Source organism: Seriola lalandi, unplaced genomic scaffold (assembly GCF_002814215.2).
Source record: "Seriola lalandi dorsalis isolate HSWRI2012SDOR001 ecotype SW California unplaced genomic scaffold, Sedor1 jcf7180002053943, whole genome shotgun sequence".
In the NCBI taxonomy this organism is placed as follows: domain Eukaryota; kingdom Metazoa; phylum Chordata; class Actinopteri; order Carangiformes; family Carangidae; genus Seriola; species Seriola lalandi.
The window spans coordinates 15,419-26,556 of NW_019524496.1; the positions used below are offsets into that span (position 1 = coordinate 15,419).

At 40.2% G+C, this 11,138-nt stretch overlaps 2 protein-coding genes across 2 annotated transcripts; both read left to right on the top strand.

The window, feature by feature from the left end:
* The first annotated feature begins 781 nt into the window (after positions 1 to 781).
* Positions 782 to 5,992, top strand: LOC147819347 (zinc finger protein basonuclin-2-like). Its single transcript, XM_087172989.1, has 7 exons — positions 782 to 802; positions 1,057 to 1,159; positions 2,213 to 2,382; positions 2,470 to 2,535; positions 2,893 to 3,306; positions 3,744 to 4,323; positions 5,203 to 5,992. The coding sequence occupies exons 1-7, from the start codon at positions 782 to 784 to the stop codon at positions 5,970 to 5,972; spliced, it is 2,124 nt and encodes a 707-aa protein (XP_087029115.1). The 3' UTR covers positions 5,973 to 5,992.
* An 810-nt stretch (positions 5,993 to 6,802) lies between these two features.
* On the top strand, positions 6,803 to 10,748 carry LOC111652321 (uncharacterized). The gene is made up of 4 exons (XM_023402551.2): positions 6,803 to 7,103; positions 7,600 to 7,696; positions 8,065 to 8,168; positions 8,800 to 10,748. Exons 1-4 carry the CDS (start codon positions 6,857 to 6,859, stop codon positions 10,266 to 10,268), a joined length of 1,917 nt encoding a protein of 638 aa, XP_023258319.1. The 5' UTR covers positions 6,803 to 6,856; the 3' UTR covers positions 10,269 to 10,748.
* Positions 10,749 to 11,138: the final 390 nt, after the last annotated feature.

Below are 11,138 nucleotides of genomic sequence, written 5' to 3' on the forward strand. Positions count from 1 at the left end.
GAAATAAATCCAAGTAAATATCTTTAGATCGAGAAACATTTTGAAGGAGAATGAACTGAGAAGAGGAAGATCATTTTTTTCCATCAGTGGTGAATTAACAACAAACAGATAGGTGAGTATTTTTTATTTATTTGAATCACATGAGTATGATAATAAAAGTTAATAAAGCTGTGTTCGGTTAAAATATTAATATTCATCTTACCAATTCTGTAGAAACACTAAGTTATTTTTGTTGCACAACATTGTTAGTTTACTGTTTCATTTTAAATTAAATGTTTTTATTTCACTCATTCTTCACATAAAAAATGAAATGAAAAAAACAATATTCAGTATATATAAGATGTCATATATGAATGTCAAATATAATAATAAATGTAACTATATTAAAATGTAACAGTAGCATAGTAGGATTGTAGGAAGTATAGATTGTAATATTATGAAATCTACTCAAGAATAATAATAATAATAATAATAATAATAATTCTACCTATGAGTAAATCACGAACAATTCAAATTAATACAGAAATATAGAAACGATAAAGCTCATAGTTTATAGTAACTAATGTTTCAGTTTCAATATTAAATCATAAATCCATTGGCTTTTATTCATCAGTGAAACAAGTCAAGAAAGAAGTCTCAGATTATTAAAAAAAAACTTTTATCACCAAAATTAATATAAATTGAACATAATCTGCAGAACTGTCCAATCAGAGGCAGGTTTTATTTGATTGACCAATCAGGTGGTTGAGTTGATGTTTCTGTTGTGACTGCAGGACTGAGGATGACTCCAGACACTGAGGAGGTACAGACCTGTGTGTGTGTGTGTGTGTGTGTGTGTGTATGTGTGTGTGTGTGTGTGTGTGTGTGTGTGTGTGTGTATACATTTGTGTATTTTGTGTATTTGTATCCTATCATTATTTGTTATTTACAAATAATACAAAAAAAATATATATAAAAATTACAAATAAACAATATAATACAATAAATGCTCTTATGTTCGTCTGGCTGTCAAACAGCAACATACAAAGAATATTTATGTGCTGTTCTGTTCACCAGTCTATCAGGTGTACAGCGTCCAGCTGCAGCTGTGTGTGTTTCAAACCAGGAAGTGCAAAAGTCAGATCATGTGATCGCTGTGGACATGGCTGGGTGGCACACGGTAAGACACACACACACACACACACACACACACACACACACACATAATGGTATTATTACTAGTGGGCCTGATGGTTTAAAGATAAGTTGTTGTCTTTTCTGTCACAATTTAGATGTTCAACCAGGTTTGTGTTGCCACAGTAAAATGGGAAAGATGCAGAACAGTTTGAATAGCTGCGGTTTTTTATTAAAAATAGATGAAACGTTATTAAGCCCCATCTATATATAATATATTACAGTTTTTAAGAAAAAACTATGAAATCATTTAGTAGGTAAGTGAAAACTAGTTCATGTCAATATCCATCAGTTTCCTTTAAAGACTTCCGTAGCTCCAATAAGATAAAGTGTGAACATATATACAATATTCCTCTGAGTTTATAAAATGCAAAACTTTATCATAAAATTAAATATTTACAATAAAGACACAATAAAACATATAAAATAATAAGGTTTGTGTCCCCACCATGTCCGTGTTCCACCAGGTTAATGTTGCCACAGTTGATATTCACTGAGGCCCTGAGCTCCTCTTCTACTTTCTGGTTCCTACAAAATAAACACCTTCTTGACAAAAACCTCGACTCCTGTTCTTCTGGAGACTCTGAGGGTTCGTGCCACAGAGAAATTCAGCAGTTTGACTTTACCCTCACAAACACGGTGCAGATGTGTGCAGTCGCTACGGTGACATATAGTCAGGTGTCGCTGTCATCACATCACAGAGAGCATCTGGAGAGAGCATCTGCACACACACACACACACACACACACACACACACACACACTGGTTAGGTGGCGTTTATAATAGACGGTAAACACACATCTGTTGCTCTGACACACAGGTGTGTCAAACCTTTGTGATCCACGTTGTGACCACTGACCTGCGTCACCTCCTCTGTTTCATCAGATAACTTTCATGCTGCACTATAGATAACAATTCTTCAATTATATATTATGTTATATGTTTTATTGTGTCTTTATTGTATATATTAAATTTTTTGATAAAGTGTTTTTTGATAAATGATGTCACTGTAATTCATTGGCCTCTTTTTGCTCTTCAGCCTTGGAGAAGCTCCAGGCCCAGCCTTCCTCCAGCTGTGGCCCAGTGGAGGTGGCCCTGCCTGGGCTGGTGTTCGACCTGAGCTCGCTGGTTCTGTACGGAGCTGAAGCCGTTCCCGTGCGGCTGAAGATACTGTTGGACCGACTCTACAGCATCCTGACTCCAGAGCAGGTACACCCAGCTGTCCGGTGGGAATGCAGTGGATCAATACGTCACTCTTAATGTGTAAGAGTTTACTTTTTTTTTTGTCTTTTTCAGGTTGGCCACATTCTCCACACACTGGGCTGGAGTTTGGGAGATTATGTTAGAGGGTACATGCTGCAGGTAAACATGGATACATGTTATTTATAATGCAATGACTGATGTTAAAAATAAGCTTTATAGATACTGAGTGTAGGATTAACAACCTTTAGCTGCACTGATTCTTATGAGATGTTCTGATGTAATTCTACACCAATAAGCACCAGTATATACGTTATAGTTCTTTTATTGATATCTTTTTAAGACAAGAAAAAACTGCTTCAGCTTGAGGCATGAGAACTAAAATTGAATAAAGGCCGAATGGTAAACTTGCAATCTTGCATATTGATCAAAATCAGTGCTTGCTAAATAGTTTTGCAATTAAACAAACTGACCTTTTCTAATGATAAAATGGGGGTTAATGCTTTTCCTTCTCTCCAGTATCCCGGTGGGAAAGTGTTGGATCGCTGGATGATGGTGACTCCTGAAGAAGAGCTGCTCATCCTCAAACAGTTCCTTCGTTTTGGTGAAACTCGCCCTATCGTTGAGTTAATGACGCTTCAGTGCCTGGCAGCTGTCAGTTACCTCTCTGACCCAGAGCTAAAGCCCGCCTCCAAGAGCTGCCAGTCAAACATCAGCACATTCATCGAGCACAACGGAGGAACATCGGGGACGGACAGGAAATCAATGGGAGATTCCTGTTTGGTGGCCGGCGTCTGCCGTTTTGAGAAAGGCAGTCTGGCTGACCACAACGACACTGTCCACCATTTTGAAAACTTTCCGAGTGGACTGTCTTTGCTTCTGCCTTTCCATTTTCCAAGCTCTGCCTTCCAGTGTTTGGTTTCTCCCACAAAGGTCATTGGACATTGAATTACAACATCCTGCCATCTACAGCAACTGTGCAGATGTTTTAGGAAGTGTGGATGCTTTCTAAAGTAATGCCATAAATAGCTTTTATTTTTCAATAAACCCTGTATATAATGTGTTTGGTAGGACAATATTCGGCATTTGGTCAATATTTGGTTTGACCACCATTTGCCTTCGTAGCAGCAGCAGCACTCCTCAGTAAACTTTTTTAAGCTCATTTTTTCAAGGTACTTCCAAGCATCTTGCAGTGTCTTCTGTCTCCTCATATACTCATCTGTTGCAGATGGATAAGAGTCTAAACATCTAAATTTCCCCAAAACCTTTGCACGGTTTAGTATATTAAAAGGTTCTTCAAGTTTTTGATGCACATCATTTTGTTTTCTCCACTGACTTTGACCCCCTCCCCCCTGTTTTTCTTGAATCAGGATCCTCCCTTGAAGCTAACACAATGTCTACAGAAGCCCAACGGGACCAAACTGGCTGAGAGACACAGGCAGGACAGAGGAAGGAGAACGCAAGAGAATCCAATCCAATCCAAAGGTGAACTGGCTTTAAAAATCAAAGCGGACCCTGACAAGCCAAACCCGGCCCGGTCGCTGTGGCGTCTGAACCCTTGTATCCACGGCAACCAAGAGCTTGACCTTCACAGGGGCATGGCCAAACAGGAGAACATCTCATCACTCTCTCCCTCTTTAAACTCTTCATTTATCCCTATGTCTTCCTCACTCCATCCATCGATTTCCTCCTCTTCTCCACCAAAGATTTACCCGAAGTTTCAGGGCTCCTCTCCCTCCTCTTTTCATCCTCTCCCATCCTTCTCCTCCTCCTTCCTCTGTCCTGTTCCTGCCTCCTCATTTTCTTCTTCCCTCCATCCTCTTCCATCCTCGTCTTCCTCCCTCCATCCTATCCCACCTACACCCTGCTCCCTGCCTTCTCCTTGTCCCTCAGGAGGTCGTAAGGGGAGGGTCTGCTGTGGCGTTTGTGGAAAAAGCTTCTATGACAAAGGTATGAATGTGATGGGTTTAATTCAAGGTGTTCTGCTGGTCTTTCGGCCTTGGGTGCCGTAAGAGTCAATATGAGATCCTCCACTGATCTTCAGTCTAGAAATCCACACAGTTATATTACAGGTCAGCTACTGATCTTGGATCATTGAGTATGACAGGGCTTCGAGATCCTGTGGTGGTCTGATACCTCAGGTTCCACAGTGTTGAGGTGGAGGTACTCTTCTGATGTTGTAGCTTGGGCTTTCTCAGGGGTTCAGTTCAAAATCTTCTACTTATATTTTGTCTTGGGGTTCCACAGGGTTCAGTCGGAGGTCCTCTTCTGTTCCAGTGGCTTGGGCTTTCCTGTCAAAGTCTTCCTCTAATCTTGTGTCCTTGGGTTCTACAGTGTTTAATTCCAGGCCTGGAATTAGAGGTCCTCCGCTGGTCTTGTTGTGTTAATTTGAAGAAAATTGAGATCCCATCCTTTTGTATAAATGTGCCAGTTGTTTTGTATGTACCTGTTGTAGTTCATGACAAAAAACAAAAACAAAAGGATACTCTCAACTTTAGAAAGAGATTAAATAGATATGATAGAAGAAAAATATGCTATGAAATGTGTTAGAAAATTACCTCAAGGTCCTCGGTTGATCTTATGTCTTGGAGCTCCAGCAGGTTTATTTTGCGACTTTCCACCATATTTCCCTGCTGATGAATGTTGTCCCAGTTTCTCTCAATGAGGAAACGCTGATGTGTTTGTCAGACAGGAATCTCTTCTGTCATTGTCATGAGTTATGTGGTTAGATTTAATCTTCGGGGGAAATTTCTAGCTCTGAAATAGCTGCTGTGGGATGTTGGGTCTGTTAGCACCAACTTATCAAGAACATCTTCCTTGTTTGTGCAGGAACACTGAAGATCCACTACAATGCTGTCCATTTGAAGATCAAACATCGCTGCACAGTGGTGGGCTGCACCATGGTCTTCAGCTCGCTGCGAAGCCGAAACCGTCACAGCGCCAACCCAAACCCACGGCTACACACCAGCGGCAGCAGAGACGCACATACCCACAGAAACACACACTCTGAGACACACAAAAGGGAACAAGAGACCAGCAACATACTTCAGCAACAGGATGATGATGCATACAAATTAGCACACATACACACCCTTAGAAAGGGGTTGAACAGTCATACAAACCCCCACCATGGCAGCCCACACAGCCCTTCCCCTCAAGTTGACTCCCCTCCTCCCTCTCCTCACCCTCTAGTCCTGAACACCAAGCAGAATGACTCCGCCTACAGATCTGACCTGCACCCCCAGGTACCGCCGCATCCTCCTCCTCCCCTCCACCTAGCTCACAGAACAGTGGGCTCACCTCCCTCCCTCATCCCCTTGGTTGTTCCTGCGGCAGGTCAAACTGAACATTGTCGACCCTTGCTCAGCCTCAACAACAACCACACTGCACCTGCTCCCCTTCCTGACCACTGCCCCGTCACCATGGCAAGCCGCAACAGTCAGTATGGTTGCAATGAAGGAAGACGAGGAGAGCTGACCAATCAGCAGCGGCAGTGGGAGTCAGGTGACCACTTGCCAAAGAAGAAGCCCAGAAAGTCCAGCATGCCAGTGAAAATAGAAAGAGAGCTTGAGGGGAGGAGTGACGAGGATGAGTGTTAAAGGTCTGCAGTGTTTTCTAGTAGCTAAACATGCCAGTTACAGAGATATGATTAAATTTCAACAACATCTACCCCCCCAGGCACAGCTTGACAAGTTTTGTCTTAAAACAGCCACTGTAAAGAGGATAGCCCTTTTTAATTTAGGTGACTGCCCCTCTGTTCTCCCCACTCCCAGAAAACATTTTATATGTTTGCATTCTTTAAAGAAAACAATGTATAATTTGTATATTCTGTCCCTGCTCACATACCATTGCTTTTTCTCTGCCATGATAAATCTGTAGTCAACAGCATGATGCTCTGTGCAGGGGGCTCCCCCCTGCGTTTGTTGTGTGTTATTGCAAATATGACTGGAATAAAAACTAAAACTGTTTAGCTAATTGTTCTGAACTCTTACTTAAATGGAATTTTAACTGCAGGTGTATTTTTACATTTGGACAGTGATCCTTTTATTATATATATATATATATATGTATATATATATATATGTATATATATGTGTGTAAAAAAATTGTATTAGTCCTGTTCTGTTAAGTAGTTTAAATGATGTGATAAGAACAGCAATTATATATTAAGAGTGGATTTTCCTTTTTTACAGGAAATGTTGCCTGGGTAAAAATGACATTTTATCATTTGTCTATGAAAAATAAAATGTGAACCAGGACCAAGTTTCAAAAGACTTAGAGAGAAAAATTCTACTTATTAGTTACGATTAATTTATATGCCTGCTTGTTTGTTTGTTTGTTTGTTTGTTTTACTTGATGAAGAAAAAAAGTTTCGGTTTCTACTCGGATGACATTTATGGCCGTACCTAAACCGGAAAAGTGTCAAGCTAGTAAACAATGCTAGAAGTTAGCAACACTTTCCATACAAAAGGCTGCTTAAACGATGGTTTCCGTGATGAGGAGAGACGCAGCGGACACGGCAGAGAGCTGCAGTAAAATGTCTAAGTCCGAGGTTCTGAGAGGTTTTGTTACCGAGAGACTCGCCGCCGCCTCCCAGGAAATCTTAGCGGCCGTGGACAGACTCGTAGCCGGGTACGAGGAGGAGGCGTCGGGCTTCAGAGAGGAGATCGACCGGCAGAGGAGACAGCTGGAGCTTCTCCTGCAGCCTCGGGTCATACTCAACAAAGCCGGTTGGTCATTCTGTTTTTGGCGTAAAGATCTAAATCCAGGAACCGGAAAGTCTCAGTTTGTAGAGGAAGAGGCCGCGTCGAACTACATTTTAATATCTTATAATTTAACATTTACTCGGGCTGTCAACACATGTACATACCTGTAATTACAAAAATAAGACGGTTCTTTAATCAAGGCGACGTGCTCTTTAAATCGGCGTTGTTATAATGGACTAACGAGTTCATAATTTTGGTTTTTATTTTGAAATTATCTTTATTTTCCTCTGTTTCCGAGTGCGACATCCTCTGCAGCGCTGCAGCTGTGGCGGGTTGTTTATGAACGAAGTCCACAGATTGAGGGTTATTTCCGCCACATGTCTTGCTGCTCTGTGGTTATGTTACATGCCGAATTTACGGGCAGTGAATTAGCCACATTAAAGTTGGTTTCAGATATATAAATAAAAAGATTATATAAAGTTGGCTACAGTGAGCTGGAATAAACTATCATTTTGTTCAGGTGTGAAGTGCAGCAGGGGCCTCCGCCATGTACAGGAAGAGGAGAATGAAGATGAGGACAATGAGAAAATGTATCTGAATAATGGGAAGCCATCAAGGTTCGTACATAACTATTGTTATCATTATTATTTTGTCTACATATTTAAATAATATATTTGTGTGTCTATTCTATTACTTTCTCCTTTAAAACTCAATGAGTCTGATTTACCGTGTTGCAAAAGTATTAACGCTGTTTTAAATGAATTTTTTGAACCAGATAATATCAGACACATTTTTACTGTATGAAGCTGACTGGCTTGAAACCAAAAGGACTACAGCCCAGTCACAACGGATGTATTAAGTCGACATTACAACTGCTAAAGTTAAAACAGAAATCTAAGTTTCCTGTCCTGACTTTAACTGATTTTGTAATGAAAGTTTTAATTGGAAACTAACTAATATCAGGACATTATCTTCCATCTTTCAGGTCTTTTTCCTCCAGAGGTCAGTTTAAGCAGAGGAAGCAAGGCAGACCTCAGATCAGGATCAGCATCCAGGAGGACCCACAGACTGAAGTACTTTCAAAAAATGGTAATTTTATGAATTAGATTAATATAAATTTAATGGGAACTGGAGACAGTGTAGGATAGAGTGAAAAGCACAGTTTATCTCTAGTTTATGTTGACTCCTTGACTTGTAACATAAAGATAGTATGTGTAGACAAAGGAAAATCATGTGGCAAAAGAAATGACAAAGAACACATGGTCAAAAACAACAAAAGGGGAAAAAAGCAAAGCGGCAAAATGGCAGAAAACTGAAAAGCCTAGAAAACTATGTGAAGAAAACTGGAGAAGGAAGTAACTTTCAACAGAACTTCTGAATAGTTTACTCACAAGAATCACGCACCTGCCTTCCACCATGACCCATTAAGATCTTAATAATACAATAGATGAACCTAATGACAGAAAGGAATAATAGAAACAAATATTTCATATTAGAAGGATTTTAATTGCAGAACTTTTACTTCTAATCACTTATTTTTTACTTTGTCGGACTATTACTTTTAATGAAGGACCTGAATACTTCTTCTTCCACTGCTGCTTGTTTTCAGAATGAATGTTGCAAATCTGCAAAAGAATCATCACTGATGTCACTGACATTCAGTAAAGACTATATGAAGTCACAGTTGTCCATTATGCGTGTGTTTCATTGTTCCCTGCAGATGTTCAGCATCTGTTCGTGATTAAAGAAGAGGTTCCCCCTGAGTTGAGCCCTCGTGTGGAACAGGAGGAACCAAAGAGCCCAAACATTAAAGAGGAACAGGAGGAACTCCGGACCAGTCAGGAGGGAGAGCAGCTTCAAAGGTTGGAGGAGACTGATGATGCCATGTTCCCACTCACTCCTGTCCATGTGAAGAATGAAGATGATGATGATGATGATCCTCAGTCTTCACAGCCTCATCCAAGACGAACTGAAGAGAGCAGAGAGGCAGAGCCTCCGTCCAGCAGTTCAGCTCAGCAGATGGAAACAGAGGCTGATGGAGACGACTGTGGAGGATATAAACCAGACAGGAACTTAGATCCACATGGTCATCTTCAACCAGACACAGATGAAGAGGCCACAGAGTCCTCCGAGACTGAAGACAGTGACATTGATTGGAAGGAAACCAGAGCACCTGAGTCAGGTTTGAAAAGTAAAGAAGTCCATGTAAGTGATAAACGATGTAACTCTGGTGAGAAAATTTTCAGTTGCTCTGAGTGTGGGAACAAATTTAGCAGAAAGTGTGTTCTGCAGAGACACATGAATGAACATACAGGAGAAAAACCATTTCGTTGTGATGTTTGTGGGAAAAGATTTAAGGTGCGGGGGAATCTTAGGTGGCACATGAAAGCCCATACAGGAGAGAGACAATTTGGTTGTGATGTTTGTGGGAAAGAATTTTACCGACAGGATCATCTTACTGGGCACATGAGAGTCCATACAGGAGAGAGACCATTTGGTTGTGATGTTTGTGGGAAAAGATTTAAGGTGCAGGGGGACCTTACAATGCACATTAGAATCCATACAGGAGAGAAACCATGTGGTTGTGATGTTTGTGGGAAACGATTTAGGCGGCAGGGGGATCTTAATGGGCACATGAAAGTCCATTCAAAAGAGAAACCCTTTAGTTGCAGTGTTTGTGGGAAAAGATTCAAGGGACAGGGGAATCTTAAGTGGCATATGAAAGTCCATACGGGAGAGACACCATATGATTGTGATGTTTGTGGGAAAAGATTTCACCGACAGGATCATCTTACGGTGCACACAAGAGTCCATACAGGCGAGAAACCATTTGGTTGTGATGTTTGTGGGAAAAGATTTAACCAACAGCAACATCTTAAGATGCACATGAGAGTACATACAGGAGAGAAACCGTTCAGTTGCAGTCTTTGTGGGAAAAGATATACGCGACAGGGCGAACTTACGGTGCACCAGAGAGTCCATACAGGAGAGAAACCATTTGGTTGTGATGTTTGTGGGAAAAGATTTCATAGACAGTGGCTTTTTAAGGTTCACATGAGAGTTCATACAGGAGAGAAACCTTTGAATTGCAGTTTTTGTGGTGAACAATTTATGTATCGTTCAACCAGCGTTAACCATATGAAGACATGTAAACACAAGTATGTTACTGAGGGCAGCAGCAGTAACTGAAGCTTCACAGTTGCTGGTTGAAATGAACTGGAAGACCTCATCACAGCATCATTGAAATGCAGAGCATAGGTAACATTCACCGGTGAAATTTGTATGAAAGTGTATCACAAGTTAACGGTATTGTTCTATGTCATTCTTACACGTTTGTATTTTTTTTATTGTTTAACTGGGTTTCATTATTGCCCATATCTATCTGTATACTAAATTATTTTGTCATTGTGACAGTCTGAGTTTATGTATTTTTGTTTGAGAAATAAATTCAGACTTAATTTATTTCAGTTACTGATGAAACAAGTTGTAACTGTACAATATTGTTGTATTGCTTTGAGACTTTGGGTGATGGCTGGATGTTGAAGTGCTTTCCCAGTCAAGGGGAGAAGATTTTGTACATTTAGTTGATGATTTAAATGTAGTACTTGTAATAATTTTTACATTGTTGTATTATTACTTTTAATAAAATAAAGAATACTTTTTCCTCCACATTTTCACAACATAGGGTACAGTACACTTTAGCAAAACTGTTCAAACAAAAAGTAAAAGAATAGTAAAATTTAGTGACCCTCTCATTTTTCTCAAATATCTAATTTCACTCTACATAAAACAAAATGGTGTTTTACAAAGACCGCATATTTGTCAAGTACACAGGTACAGGTGATGATTTGTGGAGTGAGTTTCAAGGTAAATATATTATAAAACAGCTGTTTCATAGCAATAAGGCAAATGTCTGGCTGATCTGATAGAATGACGGCTGCATCACTCCTGCTTAAATATCGGTTAGCACAAGTGGTGCAGGGCGCCTTTTTCCTTATTAACAGATCTACAGTGCAGAATGAATTGTGGTTGGAATGACACTGTTATTAACTTTTTATT